The following is a 20745-nucleotide window of genomic DNA, read 5'->3' on the forward strand; positions in this document are numbered from 1 at the left end:
AAGGAGGCTTTTAGATAGCTCTTTTCAGAATGACATTCCAGTTAGGCGGACCCTTGCTTTTTGTTTCTATAAGAGCTACATGCAGTGTTTTGTTGTTGTTGTTGTTGTTTGTTTTTTTCCATTTTCCATTCCATATGATTTGTTGAGCTTTAATTTTTTTTGTTTGTCTCTGTATTGGGCAACCTCTAGTGGTCCTTAGGAAAATCACATTTGAATGTAAACTTATAGTCTTATCAAATATTTTGTTTGTGCATCCTGTTGTCTTCTGGTATCACATTTCTGTGTTATTATACGGTAAGTAAAATGTCAAACAATAAAGATCATGGGCTTAATTAGAAGGAACACAGGCAAAGAAATATCTCATTTTAAAATAATTGTGCTAATATTGCTAAGAATAGATAGTCAGGAAAGAGGTTTTTTTGAAAACACTTAAATGATAAGAAGGAGCCATTCTCATGAAAATGTGGGACTGATACATTCCAGGTGGAAGGGATAGCAAATGCAGTGGCACTGACTTAAATATCAACTTTGTGTTTTTGAGGAATGGAAAGAGGCCATATGGAAGTGTAATTCAACGTAGCAGGGAGGTAGGGTATTAGAAATTAACTCCGAGGGGAGTCAGGACTCTGAGGGGAGTCAGGGCTAGATCATAAAAGGTCTTGATCTTGGTCAGAAGTTGTGATTTTATTTTATGCACAGTGAAAAGCAACTGGCAGGTGTTAGGGACAGGAATGACAAAATTCTGGCGTCTGGGCAGAGGAAGGTTTATAGAGGGTGGTCAAGATGAAAAGAATTCAGTAAACTAGTTTTGACATTAGTTTGTATGAGGAGGAGAAAAGATAGTAAGTAGATAAATAGCAGTGAAAAATGGAGAGCAATTGATGGATTTGGGATAGATTTTGAAGGTGGAATCAGAAGGACTTGCTAATGGATTACATGTAAGAAGTGAGGGAAAGAGAAGAATTAAGCTTGAGCAACTTGGTGCCATGTTTTAATTTGGAGGAAGACTAAGAAAGGGATGGGGATCAAGAGTTCTCTTTTTACCAGGTAAGGTTTGGCCAGAAATGTAGCTTAGTTGTTTCTATATGAATTAAGAACGAATGTTTCTCTCCTAGCTGATTGCGTTTATTCTACTTTTGGTCTCCTGTTATCCTCTTTTAGCTTTGGAGGAATTCTTTACATCACTTGTGAAGCAAGAAATGGTGAATATGCCTCGTGGGATATACCACTCTGCATTAAAAGGAGGTGCCCGCTCAGACCAAGGAAAGACTGTAGCAGGAATCCCCAATTTTATATTGAAAATGTATGAAACAAACAAACAACCAGGACTGAAACCTGGCCTTGCAGGTAAGGATAGTACATAGTATCAAAAATATAGGTTTTTTATGTAATGATTTAGCTTCCACTTCCAAGTAGGATGTAATAGGCCATGGCAGGGTGTTGCTGCTGCTACTAACATCTGGATAAATTACAAAAATAATTGCATTTTAAGAGACATCACAGAACTGTAGAAGCAAAGGCAAATAGATGAATTAAAGTTTCAGAGTCAGCAGAACATTTTAGAACTGTTTTTTCCCCACCTTGGGGGATACCCACTCAGCCCGCAGGCATGACCTGTTGGAAGAAAGATAAACCAGAGGAGCTTTTAGTGATTGCCTGAGACTAGGGCAACAAATTAGAGATTTTTCTCGTAGGACATTTGCTGAATTTGGAATTTGCACCAAGAGCTAAAGAGCTAGGCTGAAAGGTTCTGAAAGGCAAAGTGAAATCCCTTTTAGTCTTCTGATACTTAGGAAACAAAGACGAGCTAGGAGAATGGTCTTGAAAAAACAGCGTGCAAGAGGTAAAAGCCCTAGAGAGAGTGGTGAATTGATACTGAAGATCTGCAACTGCTCTCACCTGGGTGAACTTACTGATTCTGGCCACAGCTGGAATCTGAGCATTCAGGCTCAACTTTAGTGAGAGGCTGGTGAGGAGGTGGAGAAACCAACAGACATTCTTGGCAATCATGTGGCGCCAGAGTGATGCAATTCAGAACTAGAGTGACCTTGAGCACATGGGCAATTTCTCTCTTAAGTTATTTGCAACATTTTGAAACTTTATGGGATGGAAAGCTAAAGAGCTAAGCTGAAAATTTCTGAGGGCAGACCTAAATCTCCCATAATTGTTTCAGATTGAGGAGTCAAAGACTCATTAAACTGCCAATTATTGGGGGTGGGGGGGGGTGTTGTGGGGAGATACACCCTGGCAAAGGAGTGAACCAGAGCTGGACTCAAATTACAAAAATTATTATCAATCCTAACCCAGATCAATTCCTGATTAGGTTGAAGTAATTGGTCCTTCACCCAGTCTGCCTAACAGAGGGGAGAGGAAAACTACTCTTTGATTAACAATGATATCATTTAGTGCTTCTGTAGTTTTTTCATATACTGTATTAGACACAGGACAAAGGAAGAAGCTGGAAATGAAGGGAATATTTCATGGAGAAAAAGAAGTCACTCTGTTTGGAAAATATCAATTCTAATTGGCCTACATGAAATAACATACTTTCAAAATATATGACAAAAATGAGTAGAACTAAAAGAGGAAATAGACAAACCCACAATAATAATGGAAACTTTAAAATATCTTTTTTAGTAACTGGCAGAGCAAGGAGACAAGAAAATCAATAAAATTACAAAATATTTGAACAATACATGAACAGACTACTGTATTGGCATGTAGAACATTGTACCTTACAGTGATGGAATTTATATATTTTTTACCTATACATGGAAAATTTACCAAAATGACCATACACTGGACCACAAACTTCAATAAATTTCAATATATTGAAGTCACTTAGAGTCTGTCCTCTGATGACAATGGGATTAAGCTAAAAATAAATAACAAAAATGATTACCATATCTTCAGTAGGTGGAAAATTGAACAGTATACTTATAAGTAATGGATGGATCAGAGAAAAGAATCAAAATGGAAATTAGAAGGTAGTTTGAAGTGAATGATAATGAAGATAAGCCATATAACAACGTGTAGGTTGTAGCTAAAATAGTATTTCTAAACACTGTTTCCCCTCTAGGGAAATTTACACTTTCAATGTATATTTTATAAAAGAAAGGAAAATAGTCATTATTTGAACTTCCATCTCAAGAAGCTTGGAAAAGAACAGCAAATCAAACTTAAAGGATAAGGGAAGAAATAATAAAGATAATGAAACTCAGTGTAATAAAAAATGTAAATAAGCTGGAGGTTCGGCTGAGAGCTTAGTTGACCATTGTGGAAAGGGCAGGGAGAGGGAAAGTAAGTATATGTGAATACAGGAATGAGGGAAAACTTGTCCATTTGTGAGTATAAACTAAAGGGACCCATGTTATCATGTGTTCATGAAGATTAATATGTGCAAGTATTTATCCTTAGTTGAAATTTTGGAAAAACTTAATAGACTCTCTAGAACTAACAGTTCACAAACTAAGTCAAGAATTGGAAATTTGTTCATTTATTTATACTTATGCTTATTTATTCATAAGTAAATTGTAAATATTTCATATGTGATCTTAACTAAAAAGCTATGAGTCAATAAGTAATAATATTATATTATATTATATTCCGTTAATATTTTTGAGACAGAGTTTCTCTTGGTTGCCCAGGCTGGAGTACAGTGACACAATCTCAGTTCACTGCAACCTCCACCTCCTAGTTCGAGTGATTCTCCTGCTTCAGCCTCCTGAGTAGCTGGAATTTCAGGTGTTCGCCACCATGCTTGGCTAATTTTTGCATTTTTAGTAGAGATGGGGTTTCACCACGTTGACCAGGCTGGTCTCAAACTCCTGACCTCAAGTGATCTATCTGCCTGCCTTGGCCTCCCAAAGTGCTGGAATTACATGTGTGAGCCACCGCACCTGTCCCAATAATATTTTAAATATTAGCTTTTTTAAATCTCTTGTGTTTTTTAATTCCTTATACATAAATGGTCAGAAATCATAATTTGCTTAACAAATTAGCTTTTATTTATAAATATCTCTATCCAGATTGATTATCAGTTTCTGAGAATCTAATTAGTAAAGTTTTTCCATAACAAATGTCTTTATAAGCTGGGCGCGGTGGCTCACGCCTGTAATCCCAGCACTTTGGGAGGACGAGGCAGGCGGATCATGAGGTCAGGAGTTAGAGATCAGCCTGGCCAATATGGTGAAACCCCGTCTCCACTGAACTTAACAAAAATTAGCCGGACATGGTGCCACGCGCTTGTAGTCCTAGCTACTCAAGAGGCTGAGGCAGAACCCAGGAGGTGGAGGTTGCAGTGAGCTGAGATTGCACCAATGCACTCCAGCCTAGACAACAGAGCGAGACTGTGTCTAAAAAAAACAAAAAAGTCTTTATAACTTTTTTTTAAAGGTGGTATGTTATTTTGCTACGATGTTTCCATGTATCAGAGTAAAGATGGAAAACCATTGAATAGACTGATGGCCAGTAGAGGGCGAAGTTTCAAGCAGACTTCACTTGCTCTTGTACATGAGGTAGGTTCCCATGTCCTCTTCTTTATGTTTTAGTGTTTTCTCCCTTCATGATATGTTTAAGAAGTTGGATGTTTGTTTAGAAATAATTGTTTTGATCATAATTAATGTAAGTTGCTTTGAAAGACTACCAAAATAGCTGACCCAACTGAATACTCAAATATTTTGATGTATTTCTGAAAGAAATTGGCATGTTTTCCCCCACTGCCCAGCGTAATTATTAGGGAGTAATGTCTAGGAATTTGCTTTACTTCATCAATGCTTAACTGTCATTATTCAGAATAAATAACAATTTATTTTTTAAAGAAATACTACTGCCTATATCTTAATTCTAATCCTTTGCAATTATGTAGGGGACCAGTGTTTATATTTTGTGAGAGTTTGGAATTAAAAGTAAATAAAAGCATTTTAGAAAAATAACCCTTGGTTTTACTGTTTATTTTACTTTTCCTTTCAGCTACCTTTTAAAAATAAAGTTATGTGATTCTATTAGATGTTTTATATGAAATCTGATTATTGCAGATTATGTTAAAACTGGGGGAAGAGGGAAACTGGAAAGCCCTTGGGAAATGCATTTTTATTGTTTTTAAATATTTTATCACACTCATTATGGTGTATACAAATTAAGATGTATGAATGAATAACAAAACAAAATATCACAGCAAAGAGATTTATATAGTTCAGACATAGTAGGTTATATATCAGTTATAAGCAAAAGTATATGAATTGGAAAGATTTAATGAACTTGATGTAAAAATAATTAGCATTTCTAAAATATCTTCCTATAAAATCTTATACATTTGGTTGTAATTAATTTGATTCACTTTTATTCTGTATCACACCATTTGCCACCAGTTTAATAGCATAGCAAGATTTAGAGGGATTTTAAAGACCCATCTTTATCCTTTGCCATCCATTTTCCTTTCACATATTTAGTTAGAATTAAAATTGTGTAAATACTTGTTTCAGAAGCCTTTTTTTTTTTTTTTTTTTTTTTTTTTTTTTTTTGCCTAATGTAGTGTTTTCATTCAACTACAAAGAGAAGAAGGATCTGGGAAGAGCAACGTTTCTCTAGGAAGGTTTAATTTCAGACATAGGTGATTTCTATGTTCGTTTGTCTCTGCCATCTCATTAGTTGGCATAGAGAAGGGAGAAACTTGGTGCTTTTTTGTATTTTAAGCTGTACACTTAGACATTTGAAGGAAAACTGAAGTCTAAAGTGTTAGTTAACAGCTGATTTATAGTAAAAAGTCACCATCAGAACAGAAACAAGAAAAAGTATTAATGCAGGGGACAGCAGAAGACATCTGATAACTTTTGGCAGTGGCATCAGAAGTTATGAGATGTGTCCAAGATGTAAGCACAGAAAATCTTTGGCTTAAGACACTTATTGCTTGTGCTGCAGAGAGTCTAGAAAATTTCAAAGGGAAGAGAAAATAACATCATTGTTTTAGGGATCAATTAGGCATATTGGACAGAATTCTGCCAAATCTATAGTCGGATTTTAGACTAGATTCCATATTCTGCTTAGTATATATAGTTCATTTGCTTAAAACATAAAGACTGGGGGACCCATGAAGTTTCTCAAACTATATGATAAGAAATCATATGAACTTTCAGAGCTGGTTAATAAAAATGATTGCAATAATCACAGCTAATAATTGATTTAGGTACTTTCAACACTGTGAGGTAGGTGCTGTTATGTGTCAAGGTCACAGAGCTAGCAAGTAGAGGAGCCTGGAAATTGAACCCAGGCAATGAGGCTCCATGGTCCTTCTTCTCTCCCAGGTTAATCAGAACATTCTAAAAATACATGTGGATCTTTCCAAGATTACTCAAATCTCTCTTAAATCATCTCCTTGCATCTCCTCTTTCTTTTGTTGCAATCAATTTGGTATTTTTCCAGATGAAATTTCTTCAAATTCTGCTTTTGATCCTCCCATTACTTTATCCTGAGTCTTTTTTATTTCCAAATATTTCTTCTTCCTTTCCTCTTTTTTTTTTTTTTTTTTTTTTTTTTTTTTTTTTTTTTTTTTGAGACGGAATCTTGCTCTGCTGTCCAGGCTGGAATGCAGTGGCACAATCTCAGCTCAGTGCAACCTCTGCCTCCTGGGTTCAAGGGAATCTCCTGCCTTAGCCTCCCAAGTAGCTGGGATTACAGGCATGCGCCACCAGGTCCAGCTAATTTTTGTATTTTAAGTAGAGATGGAGTTTCACCATGTTGGCCAGGCTGATCTCAAACTTCTGACCTCAGGTGATCCACCTGCCTCGGCCTCCCAAAGTGTTGGGATTACAGGCGTAAGCCACCGTGCCCAGCTATATTTCCAAGTATTTCTTGAGAATTGCAGTTTGTTTATTAATTCACCAGTTGGACCTTTGGGTTTTTTCTCAGTTTTCAATGATTAAGACTAAAGTTTCTATAAACATTCTCGTATAGATCTTATGTGTGAACATTCATTTTTCTGTTTTTATTCAGTAAACAAATACCTAGGAGTGAGATTGCAACGTCATGTGGTAAATTCATATATAACTTTGTAGGAAACTATCAAACTGTTTCCTAGTGGCTATCTCATTTTGCATGCCCATCTGCAAGGTATGAGAGTTTCAGTTGCTCTGCCTTCTTGTCAGTGCTTGATATAGTCAATTAAAAAAATTTAGCCATTCTTGTAGATGAGTAGTATTAGTTTCCCTTTGTGGTTTTAATTTGTGTTTCCTTAATGACTAATGATGTTGAAGCATCTTTTCATGTGTTTATTTTGTATCTCTTTTCTTCCTGAAATGTTTGCTCTGATCTTTTGCCCATTTTTAAAATTGGGGCTTTTGTTTTCAAAAGAGTGTTCTTTATATATTCCAGATATTAATTTTGTTTTTACTTAGTCTGTTACATGTCTTTTCATTTTCTTTTTTCTTTCTTTCTTTTTTTTTTTGAGATGGAGTCTCACTGTGTTGCCCAGGCTGGAGTGCAGTGGTGCAGTCTCGGCTCACTGCAACCTCCGCCTCCCGGGCTCAAGTGATTCTCCCACCTCAGTCTCCTGAGTAGCTGGGATTACAGGTGTGCACCACCACGCCCGGCTGATTTTTGTATTTTTAGTAGAGATGGGATTTCACCATGTTGGTCAGCCTGGTCTCAGACTCCTGACTTCATGATCCACCTGCCTTGGCCTCCCAAAGTGCTGAGATTACAGGCATGAGCCACCGCACCCAGTTTTTATTTTTTTATAATGTATTTTGAAGAGTGGACTTTTCATTTTGAAGAATTTCAACTTACCAAATTTTACAAAATGGTTCTTGCTTTTTGTTTAATCTGAGATTACAAAAATTTTTCATTTTCTTTTTTCCTGTGTTTTATTTTTATTCTTTTAAATTCTTTTTAGAAATTGAGGTATGATATGGTTTGGCTATGTCCCCCTCCAAACCTCATCTTGAATTGTAACACCTACATGCTGTGGGAGGAATCCAGTGGGAGGTGATTGAACTATGGGGACGGGTCTTTCCTGCACTGTTCTCGTGATAGTGAATGAGTCTCATGAGATCTGATGATTTTAAAAATGTGAGTTTCCCTGCAAAAGCTCTCTGTTTCCCTACTGCCGTCCATGTAAGACGTGACTCGCTCCTCCTTGCTTTCTGCCATGATTTTGAGGCCTCTGCAGCTGTGTAGAACTGTAAGCTTATTAAACCTGTTTCTTGTGTAAATTACCCAGCCTTGGATATGTCTTTATCAGCAGCGTAAAATTGGACTGCTATAAGGTGTAACACATAAACCATAAAATTTAGTTATTTAAAGTGTGCAACTCAGTGGTTTTCAGTGTATCCACAGAGTTGTATAACCATTCCCACAAACAATTTTAGAACAATTTCATTACCCAGAAAAGAAACTGTGTACCCATTAGTAGTCACTCCTCATTTTCCCTTGTCTTTAGCTTTCACCAGCCACTGATCTACTTTCTGCCTCTACAGATTTGCCTATTCTGGACATTTCATATAAGTATAATCATACAATACATGGTTTTTAATGTCTGGCTTCTTTCACTTAGTATAATGTTTTCAGGGTTTTCCGTGTTGTAGCACGTATTAGTACTTCATTCTTTTTTGTGTGAGAATAATGCTTCTCTGCATGGATAGACCACGTTTAATTTATCCACCTTTCAGCTAATAGATCTCCTTCTGTGTTTTCTTATAGAAGTTTCACATTTTAAGGTTTACTTTTTAGCTTAGGTCCATTTGAGTTAATTTTTGTGTAATGTATGAGTTATTTGTTGAAAATACCATCTTTTATTCACTGAATTACCTAGGCACTTCTGCAAAAATCATTTGCTCATATATGTGTGGGTCTATTTTTGTATTCAGTTTTGTTCCATTGACATCTGTAGGTTTGTGCTTTCACCAGAATGACATACCTGAATAACTTTTACTTTATAATGTCTTGAAATCAAGTAGTATGAGTCTTCCAACTTTGTTTCATCTTTCAAAAAAAGTTCTGACTATGCTAGGTCTTTTGCTTTTCTATATAAATTTTAAACCAGTTTTAAGAAACCATAAAAAAGTTTGCTGATTTCGATGGTAAATGCATTGAATTTGTAGGTCAACTTGGGAAAGGACTTACATCTTGGTAATAGAGTATCTAGACCCATGAACAAGGTATAATTGTCTATTTATGGGTTTTTTGGTATTATAAATCTTGGACATATTTTGTAAGTATTACATATACCTAAGTATTTTGATGCTATTCAAATTAGACTTTTTATTTTAATTTACTGCTTATTGCTAGTTTATAATCATCAAATTGATTTTTTCTATGTGAAATATTTCTTTTTTATTATGATATCTGTTGTGATGATCTATGATTAATGATCTTTGAAGTTATGATTGTAATTGTTTTGAGGTATAACAAACCATGCCCACATAGCACAATGAACTTAATAAATGTTGTGTGCTTTTTTATTTCTTCACCAACCAGATGTCCCCCCAATTGGGCCTCCCTATTCCCTGACACACAACAATATCGAAATTAGGCCAATTAATAACTCTTAAAATGGCCTCTAATTGTTCAAATGAAAGGAAGAGTTACATATCTGTCACTTGAAATCAAAAGCTAGAAATGATTAAGATTAGTGAGGAAGGCATATTGAAAGCTGAGACAGGCTGAAAGCTAGACTTCTTGCACCAAATAGCCAATTTTGAATGCAAAGAAAAAGTTCTTGAGGGAAATTAAAAGTGCTACTCCAGTGAACACGAGTGATAAGAAAGCAAAACAGCCTTATTGCTGATTTAGAGAAAATTTTAGTGGTCTGGATAAGAGAACAAACCAGCCATAACATTCCCTTAAGCCAAAGCCTAATCTAGAGGGAGACTGGAACACTCTAATTCTGTGAAGGCTAAGAGAGGTGAGGAAACTGCAGAAGAAAAGTTTGAAGGTAGCAGAGGTTGGGGTTCATGTGGTGTAAGGAAAGAAGCGATTTTCCTAACACAAAAGGGCAAGGTGAAGCAGCAAGTGCTGACGTAGAAGCTGCAGTGAGTTATCCAGAAGATCTAGCTAAGATCATTGATGAAGATGGCTACACTAACCAACACATTTTCAATGTAGATGAAAGAGCTATCTATTGCAAGAAGATGCCTTGTAGGAACTTTATAACTGAAGAGAAGTCAGTGCCTGGCTTCAAAGGAAAGGCTGGCTGTCTTGTTAGGGTCTAATTCAGCTGATGACTTAAGTTGAAGCCCGTTCAACTTTACTTACAATTCTGAAAATTCTCGCGCTCTAAAGAATTACACTGAATCTCTTCTATCTGTGTACTAGAGATGGGACAAGGCCTGGATGACAGCATATCTGTTTATACATGGTTCACTGAATATTTTAATCCCACCATTGAGAACTACTGCTTAGAAAAAAAAAAAAAAAAGATTCCTTTCAAAGTATTACTGCTCATTGACAATGCACCTAGTCACCCAATAGGTCTGATGGAGGTGTACAAGGAGATGGATGTTGTTGTTATGACTGCCAACACAACATCCATTCCGCAGCCCATGGGTCAAGGAGTAATTCTGACTTTCAAGTCTTATTTAAGAAATACATTTTGTAAGGCTATAGCTGACATAGATAGTGATTCCTCTGTTGGATCTGGGAAAAATAAATTGAAAACCTTTTGGAAAGGATTCACTGTGTAGATGTCATTAAGAACATCCATGATTTATATGAAGAGGTCAAGATATCAATGTTAACCAGTATTTAGAAGAAATTGATTCCAGCCCTCTTGGATGACTTTGAGGAATTCAATATTTCAGTGGAGGAAGTCACTGCAGATATGGGAAGGGTACCAAGAGAAGTAGAATTAGAAGTAGAGCCTGAGGATGTGACTGAACTGCTACAATCATGAGGAGTTGCTTCTTATGGATGAATAGAGTGGTTTCTTGAGATGGAATCTACTCCTGGTGAAGATGCTGTGAACATTGTTGAATTGACAACACAGGATTTACAATATTACATAAACTTAGCTGATAATGCAGTATCAGGGTTTGAGAGGATTGATTCCACTTTAGAGAGAAGTTCTGTGGATGAAGCTATCAAACAGCATTGCATGCTTCAGAGAAATCTTTTGTGAAAGGAAACATTAAGCAATGGAGTAAACTTCATTGTTATCTTAAGAAATTGACACAGCCACCTCAACATTCATCAGCCACCCCAATCAGTCAGCAGCCATCAACATCCAGGCAAGACCTTCCACCCACAAAAAGATTAGGACTTGTCAAAGATTTATATAATTATTTACATTTTTTTATCAGTCGAATATTTTTAAAAAATTTTTTTAGTGATGGGACCTCACTATGTTGCCCAGGCTGGAGTGCGGTGACTATCCACAGGTACAGTTACAGAACACTACAGCCTCCAACTCCTGGGCCCAAGGGATCCTTCCATCTCAGTCTCTTGAGTAGCTAGGACTACAGGTACGTGCCACCATGCCCAGCAGTAACAAATTATTTTAAAACTAAGATATGTACATTGTTTTTTTAAAGATGTAATGCTATTACATAATAGATTATAGCATAGTGTAAGCATAACTTTTATATCCACTAGGAAACAAAAATATGTATGACTCTCTTTATTGGATTATTAGCTTTAATGCATTTGTCTGGGACCAAACCTGTCTGAGGTGTTCCTGTACTTCCTATGTACATGTAGTGGGATAGTTTTCTTTTTCCAGAAATGCTACTATTAAATTAGTGGTAAATCTAATGATTGCGGTGGTCTTACTAAGAAATAGGATCTTACTGGCATGTAAATAAGCCCTTATATAGTGTGTGTATTGTTATTCATTTCTATTAATAACAGCCCCTAAAGAATCCATGTCCTTACAGGATGTTCTATACCCTTCACAATGGCTACAACTACATGAGAGTGAGTGAGCAAGTGAATCAATGGCTAAAAGAACTTTATTTTGAATTTAGAAGTGCTCTGTCCTCATTTCTAAAAATACACTTTGTATTTTAGAGCAGTTTTAGGTTCACAGCAAAATTGAGAGCAGTGTATGGAGCGTTCTCATATAACTCCCTGCTCACTCTGCCCTCGTGCCTACCACTCATCTTCCCATTATCCCCCACCAGAGTGGTATATTTGTTACAAATGATGAACCTACATTGACACATTACCCAAAGCCTATAGTTTATATTAGGGTTTATTCTTGGTGTTAAACATTCTGTGGGTTTGAACAAATGCATAGTGGCATACATATAATCATATAATCATTTTAGTATTATACACGGTAGTTTTACTTTCTAAAACCCTTCTGTAATCTCCTATTCATCCCTTCCTTCTCCTTAACTCCAGGTGACCACTGATCTTTTTACTGTCTCTATAGTTTTGCCTTTTCCAGAATGTCAAGTAGTTGGAATCATATGGTATGCAGATCTTCCAGACTGGCTGATTTCACTTAGTATTAGGCATTTGTTTTCTTCATGTATTTTCATTGCTTGATAGCTGACTTCTTTTTAGTGTTGAATAAAAATCCATGGTCTAGATATACTGCAGTTGATTTGGCCACTTACCTACAGAAGGATATCTTGGTTGCTTCCAAGTTTTAGCCAATATGTATAAAACTACTTTAAACATCTTTGTGCAGAATTTTGTGTGGAGATGATTTTCAGCTCTTGGGTAAATGCCAAGGAGCACACTTGCTGGACTGTATTGGTTTTGTAAAAAATGGCCAAAACATCTTCCAAAGTGGCTATACCATTTTGCATCTCCTTCCTGTTGCTCCAAAGCCTTGTCAGCAGTTGGTGTTGTGGTCTGGATTTTGGCCATTCTAATTGGTGTGTAGTGACATTTCATTGTTATTTTCATTAGCATATCCCTGATATGTGAAGCATTTTGTATATGCTTATTTTTTATCTGTATATCTATTTCTTTGACTCATTTTAAAATCCAGTTTTTAGGCTTTTCATAGTTGAGTTTTAAGATTTTTTTGTTTATTTTGGATAATAGTCCTTTATCAGATCTGTCTTTTGCAAATATTTTCTTACAGACTATGGCTTATCTATTCTCTTGACAGTGCCTTTTGTAGATCAGAAGATTTTTATTTTAATGAAGTCCAACATATCCATTGTTTATTTAACACATAGTGCCTTTGATATTGTTTCTGAAAAGCTGTCATCAAGCCTAACATTATAGATATTATCCTGTGCTATCTTCTAGTAACTTCACAGTACTGTGCTTTACATTGATATCTATAATCTATTTCGAGTTAATATTTATGAAGAGTGTAAAGTCAGGGTCTAGATTCTTTTTTTTTTTTTTTTTTTTTTGCCTCAAGATATCTGGTTGTTTCAGTATCATTTGTTGAGAAGATTATCCTTTCTCCATTGCTTTACTCTGACTTATTCTCAAATATTAACGGACTATATTTATATACATCTGTTTCTAGACTTTCTATTCTGTTTCTTAGATCTATTTCTCTAGCCATTGGTTCATACCATGCTTTCTTGATTACTGTAGCTCTGTAGTAAGTCTTGGAGTTAGGTATGTCAGTCCTCCAACTTTGTTCTTCTTCAATATTGTGTTGGCTCTTCTTTGTCCTTTGTCCCTTCATATGAACGTTTGAATCAGTTTGTTGTTATCCAGGAAGTAACTTGCTGAGATTTTGAGTGGGACTGTGTTGAGATTTTGAGAATTGAAGTTAGGAAGAACTGACATCCTGACAATATTGAGCTTTCCAATCTATGAACCTGGAATATTTCTCTATTTATTTCATTCATTATTGATTTCTTTCATTAGAATTTTGTAATTTTCTCCTATAGGTATTATATATATTCACACATTTATATGTCTGTCTGTGTGTGTGTGTGTGTATATATATATATATATATATGTAGGTTTACACCTAAGTATTTTATTTCTGGAGGTGTTAATGCAAATGCTATTGTGTTTTTAATTTCAACTTCTATTTTTTCATTGCTGTCATATAGGAAAGCAATTGATTTTTGTATTGTAACCTTGTGTCTTGCAATTTTGCTATAAGTGCTTATGGGTTCCAGGAGTTTTTTGTCAACTTTTTGAGATTTTCTATATAGATACTCATGTTATCTGCAAGCAAAGACAATTTTCTTTCTTTCTTCTCTTCAGCATACATTTTACTTTCTCTTTTTGTCTTATATCAGTAGAGAGGATTTCCAGGTATGATGTTGAAAAAGAATGGTGAGAGAGGACATCCTTGTCTTACTCCTGAGTTAGTGGGAATGCTTGTAGTTTCTCAAAATTGTGATGTTAGCTGTGGGTGTTTTGTAGATATTCTTATCAAGTTGAGGAAGTTCTTTATTTCTAGTTTACTGAGAGTTTTTATCATGAAAAACTGTTGGATTTTATCAAATGCTTTTTCTGCATGTATTGATACGATTATGTGATTTTTCTTCTTTACCCTGTTGATATGCTGGAATAAACATTAATTGATTTTCTAATATTGATTTAGTCTTGTGTACCTCAAATCCATTTGGTTGTGGTGTATAATTCTTTTTTACATTGTTAGATTTAATTTGCTTATATTTTGTTGAGACCTTTTACATTTATGTTCATAAGAAATATTGCTGTGAGATTTTCTATTCTTGTTAATACATTTGTCTGGTTTTAGTTTTAGGGTAATGCTGACCTCATATAATGAGTTAGGAAATGTTCTCTCTGCTTCTGCCTTCTGAAAGAGACTTGGGAATTGGCGTGATATCTTCCTTAAATGTTTGATAGAGTTCACCAGTGAACACATCTGGGACTGGTGCTTTCTGTGTTGGAAGGTTATTAATTGTCAATTCAGCTTCTTTAATAGATACAGGCCTATTCAAATAATATATCTGTTTTTCATGTGAGTTTTAGCAGATTGTGTCTTTCAGGGAATTGGCCCATTACATCTAGATTATCAAATTTGTGGGCATAGAGTTATATATATTATTTCCTTATTATCCTTTCAGTCTCCAGAGAGTCTGTAGTGATATCCCATCTTTCACTGCTGATGTTAATTTCTAAATGTGTTAAATTTGTTAAGGTGTGTGTTATGGTTCTTTTAAATTTGTTAAGGTGTGTTTTGTGGTTCAGAATGTGGTCAATATTGGTGAATGTTACATGTGAGCTTGAGAAGAATGTGTGTTCTGCTGTCATTGCATGAAATAGCCTGTAGATGTCAATTATATCCAGTTGATGGATGGTGTTTTTGCGTTCAACTATGTCCTTACTGGTTTTCTGCTTGTTGGATCTGTCCATTTCTGATAGAGAAGTGTTGAAGTCTCCTGAAGTCTCCAGCTATACGAGTGGATTAATCTATTTCTTCTTGGAATTCTATCAGGTTTTGCCTTATATCTTTTGATGCTTCATTAATAGGTGCATACACTCTAAGGATTGTTATGTCTTCTTGGAGAATTAACCCATTTAGTATGTAATGTCCCTCTTTATTTTTGACAGCTTTCCTTGTTGTCAAGTTTTCTCTGTCTGAAATTAATATAGGTCCTCCTGCTTTCTTTTGATTAATATTAGCATAGTGTCTTTTTCTATTTATTTACATTTTATCTGTATGTGTCTTTACATTAAAGTAGATTTCTTGTAGACAACATGTAGTTGGGTCTCGGTTTTTTATCTACTTTGACAATCTTAATTTGCTTCCAAAATGATTATTGATATATTTTGATTAATATCTTCTATATTTGTTACTTTTTTTTGTTTGTTGCTCATTTTCTTTGTTCTGCTTTTGTATTCTCTTTTTGTCCCTTTGGTTTCAATTGAACATTTTGTATGATTTTTTTCTCTTTTGTTAGCATATCAGTTATGTTTCTCTTTTTACTTTTTAAGTGGTGGCCATACAGTATGCAATATATATTTACAACTAATCTATGTCTACTTGAAAACAACACTATACCACTTCACAGGTGGTGTAAATACTTTATAATAACAAATAATACTAATTTTGCCTCTCATTCCTTGTATCATTGCTATCATTCATTTCACTTATACATAAGCATATATGATCATATACAAGACTACTATTATTATTTTTTAACAAGCTGTTATCTGTTAGATTAATTAAGAATAGGAAAATAAAAGCTTTTATTTCATGTTCACTTATCCCTCCTCTGATGCCTTACTTTCTTTATCTAGATCTGAGCTTCTGATCTCTATAATGTGCTTACTACCTAAAAAAACTTTAAACATTTCCTGCAAGGGAAATGTACGGGTAATAAATTTTCTCAATTTTTGCTTGTCTGAGCAAGGCTTTATTTCTCCTTTATTTTTGAAGGATCATTTTGTGGGGTACAGATTCCTAGGTTGGTCGTTTTGCTCTCTTAGCACTTTATTTCACTCTCTTCTCTTCTTGCTTGCATGTTTTCTGGTAGAAAGGTGGATATAAAACTTATCTTTGCTACTCTATAGGTAAGGTATCTTTCCCTCTGGCTTTTTTCAGAATTTAAAAAAATCATTGATTTTATGTAGTTTAAATACAATATCCACATACCTATAGGTTTTTGGCATTTATCCTACTTGGTGTTGTCTGAGCCTCCTATAACTGTGCTTTGATGTCTGACATTAATTTGGGAAAATCTCAAGATGATTTCAAATATTTCTTCGGTTTTTTTCTCCCTTATTTGTCTGGAATTCCTATTATGTGTATGTTATAACTTTTGTGGTTGTTCCACAGTTCTTAGATATTCTGTTTTATTTGCTTTATTCTTTTTCCTCTTCACTTTTTAGTTTTAGAGGTTTCCATTGAGATATTCTCAATATCAGAGATTATCTCCTCAGTTGTGTCCAGTCTGTTAATAAGCGCATTAAAAGCATTCTTCATTTCTGTTACCATGCTTTTCATCTCTAGCATTTATTTTTTGCGGGGGAATCTTTGATTTTTCTCTTTCTGCTTACATTGTTCATTTGTTCTTACATATTGTCTCTATTATCTGTTATGGCCTTTACCACATTAATCACGGTTATTTTTAATTCAGAGTCTGTTAATTAATTCCAGCATCCCTGCCATATCCTTACTTGGTTCTGATAGTTGCTCTGTCTCTTTAAACTATGTATTTTACCTTTTAGTCTTCCTTGTAGTTGTCTCTTGATAACCAGACATACATATTAGGTAAAAGGAAATAAAGTAAATAGGTCTTTAGTAATGTAGCGGTAAGGTGGTTGAGGAGTAGAGTCATTCCATAACCCTATAATTAGGTCTCAATCTCATAGTGAGCCTAGAACTTTCACAAGTGTTTCCCAGGATTTGGATTTTTTTCTCTTTTTCACTTCCTTAAGTGGGATAGGATGGCTAGAATGGGCTAGAGTTGTCTATTTCCGTTCACCTACTTAGAAGGCTACAGGATCTTGGAGATGGGTATTTCTTTCCTCCAGGCTGGTCAGGTGCTGATAAAACTCTATTGGGTTAGGCTCTGTTGTATAGTTTCTTTTTTCTGATGGCAGACCTTGTTAAGAATAGAATGCTGTTATATTTCAAAATGTTTTTCCCCTCCCCCTGCTGTGATCACAAGGTGAGTTTTTTTTTCTGATATTCACCATGAGAACTGATTGAGCTTCTGGAGCTAAAACCCATAGAGCTAAAACTCATAGAGCTTCTGGAGCTAAAACCCTAAGACTGGGTCCACCTAGAGTTTTAAATTCTCAATCTTGTCCATTCTTAGCCTCCAGCCATTCATCAACTATCATTCAGGTTTTTCTGCCCCAGCACTGGTTACTATGGTGGTTTCTGTCTGTGGGTTTCTGCTTTGGTAAGCTGTGATTGTCTCTGTAGCTGCCTGTCTGTCTCTCCAACTTTGAGAGCAGCACTTTGCTCTGTGACCTCATTTTCTTTTACAGATCTCATAACAGTTGTTGGTTTCATAGTTTGTTTAGCTTTTTAGTTGTTGTTAAGATGGAATAGTGACTTCCAACCTCCTTACAGGCTGGACTAGAAACCTTCGCTTTCCATATTTTGAAGTGTATTTTGATTTGTGTTAATTGTTGATACTTCTTTAACTACATGGTTGCTAAACTAAGTAATTTTCAATGCTATGGAGAGCTAGCTGTTTAATGTAATCTGTGATAAATTTCCTTGGAAAGTATTATATCCTCTTATTTTTAAAAACTTTTGTATTTTTTTCTTTCTTTTCTTAAAGTGAAATTCTCCCATATTACTTTTAGAAGAATCATAGATCCAAGTTTGATTTGGGGTTGGCCTGACACACCAGGAGCAGTTCTGCAGAATGACAGTCTTGTTTAGGCTTCTCTAAAACTGAAGTGGCCTCTCTCTTTGCTCCTTTTTACAGGGGACAAGCAGCGGTCATTTCAGATCAGCTAGGGCTTCTCCAAGCTCAAGTGGCTATCCTCTTTTCTTCTGATGTATACCTACTTCTCATCCTGAGGTTAACTTGGCTCCTGTTGCAGAGGAAGCTGAAGGTGAATGACAGTTTCCTTCCCTGAAATTTGCTGCCAGTCTTGTTATCCTTGGCGTTTCTAACTCTGACATGACACTTTCACCTAAATTGGCTGATGCTGATTTGTCCCTGGATGAGAATGGCAGTCTGGCTTCATTATTTTCTCCATTCTTGTGCACATGCAAATTTGCCTGTTTCTGCTGCTGCTACCCAACCATATTTCTGCCTCAGCATTAGGTAATGAGTTCTCTTTTCATTTTTATTTCAGAGAAAACTTTTTCAGACCTATTGGCAGCTGTATTATAAATAAAAGTTTTAGTTCTACATTCTTTCTTCTTTTTTACAAGTGATAATCATTTGATTCTTTTTACCTAATAAATTAATTTTGTTTTCCTGCCTCCTTTAAATTTTTCCCTAGAAAAGTACATATGCTGTAACCAATCATTTAAAATATAAGAAGTGTATTTGCCTTTTTCTTTCAGTGTCGTCTTTATTTTAAAAAACATATTTGGTATGAAGTAGAAGGAATAATGTTAGCATCTGGCCAATATGAAACAATTAGATGAACATTGTGAATAATAGTGGAGAGAAGTGGTATCTGTGCTTCTTACACATTCCCCCTAGAAAACACTGTGAAAAGTATGGTTTGCTATATTTTAGATACTCCATAATTACCATGTGGATGTGAGTTGTTATGGTAACTGGGTTTCTCCCCTTCTATTAAATAACAGAATAAATGGTTACTTGAAATGTGACTGAATTGTCAGCTTTCATGCTAATGTTATCCTGATTGCAAACAGTGGAGAGGTAGGAGAGAAGGAGGGAGAGAGGGAAGGAAGGAGGAAACGTTGGGGAGAGAATATTAAATTTCCAGAAAACACCTGGAAAGAGATGATTGTCATTTTACTTTAAAAAGTGTCCTCCCTTCTCTTCTTGTCACTATCTGTCAGAGGAACAGGTCTAACAGTAATTTTGTCCCAACAAGATTACTCTCGATGGAATACTGAAGCCCATTATTTCTTGTATATAAATAATGGGATATTGAGTGGCTTTTGGGGTCTCTAATACCAGTTGCAAATGGTTTTTCTTCTGGGAATGTGGAAACAATGTGTGTGTGTGTGTCAGTGTCATAAAGCTAAATGTGGTGGTTCAGTATTCATCTGTGTGTCTGTGTAGCAGTTGAAGTTAAATACTTTTATTTTGATAATAATGTTTACATATGGCAAGCATGAAAAATGCCTTTATAAGATCGGGGTCTTAAAATTAATAGCAAATACTTAGTTTACTTGTCAGTTTTTACATGCTACTCTTCCAATCCCATTCTAGTTTGACAATCAAAGAACGCCATCAAAGTTCATTACCTGATTTATAGTATTTAATGAAGGGCTCTTATAATGGGTATTTTCTTGTAGATGGAATAATCATATTCATTAAGATCACTCAAGAGGCGGAATGCAATACCAAATTTTTGTACAAAGTATTCTGAACTGTAAATTAACTAATTAGATGGATATGTAGTCCCTTGTAGTAAAACATGTATGAGGAAACATGATTACCTTTTCATTTTCTCTCCCATCATTCCCCTACAATTGCGAATTATGTGTCTAAGCAGAACATTTCCTGTTGCGATAGTATTTCAAGTATACTTAATTAAAGCTTACATCATACAGATTTAAAAGTTTACAGAATTTCAATATATAAAAATTATAATATCTGCTTTAAAATTTTACCATGTCATTCAATATGTTTTTATCTGGAATTAAACCTTTCCTGGCTAGAACATTTTAGACTTGCTTTTGTAAAATCTCAAAAAACTAGCTTCTCAACAACTCTGTGTCTATTTAAAATAAGTTTTAAATGTTGTGTTTCCAGAATGATTAAAACTTGAACACCACAATTTTCTGCAAATACTTGCTTGTGATAGTATGATTTTCACATAACAAGAATTTGTCTTAAAGAGAATGCTACGTATTTAATTCTGTTAAACTCAGCAGGTACTTAATTGAACACTTATGTGCGAGACACTGTTATGGGTACCATGGGAGGGATTCCAGCATGAATAGAACATGACCTCTGCTCCTTAGGATTGTATGAGATTAAGATCTAAAGACAGAATCTGTGGAGTGTTGTGGGAGAGGCACATATGTACTGGAAATATGGAGATGAGAAAAATTATTTTGGTAAGTAGAAATGAGAGGAAAATGGGTCATTCAAGGCAGAGGAAGCAGTGAGTGCAAAGATCCTGTAAAGTATAAGACAAGCTTGGGAACCGGTTCATAATTCAATGCAGCCAGAATATAGGTTTTATAAAAGAGAGGAGCAAGACATCAGGTGGAGAAATTGGTTGAAGGTCTTG

General features: G+C 35.3%; 1 protein-coding gene across 5 annotated transcripts in view; it reads left to right on the forward strand.

Moving 5' to 3' along the window:
- The window catches only part of FOCAD (focadhesin), a 322164-nt gene that overhangs the window by 210161 nt on the left and 91258 nt on the right, over positions 1–20745 (forward strand). For all 5 annotated transcript variants that reach the window (XM_073021655.1, XM_073021653.1, XM_073021657.1 and 2 more), the window contains 2 exons: positions 1162–1347; positions 4396–4517. In XM_073021655.1, coding sequence (XP_072877756.1) covers positions 1162–1347; positions 4396–4517 — 308 coding nt within the window. The remainder of the gene's footprint in view (positions 1–1161; positions 1348–4395; positions 4518–20745) is intronic.

This window comes from Chlorocebus sabaeus, chromosome 12 (genome assembly GCF_047675955.1).
Source record: "Chlorocebus sabaeus isolate Y175 chromosome 12, mChlSab1.0.hap1, whole genome shotgun sequence".
In the NCBI taxonomy this organism is placed as follows: Eukaryota; Metazoa; Chordata; class Mammalia; order Primates; family Cercopithecidae; genus Chlorocebus; species Chlorocebus sabaeus.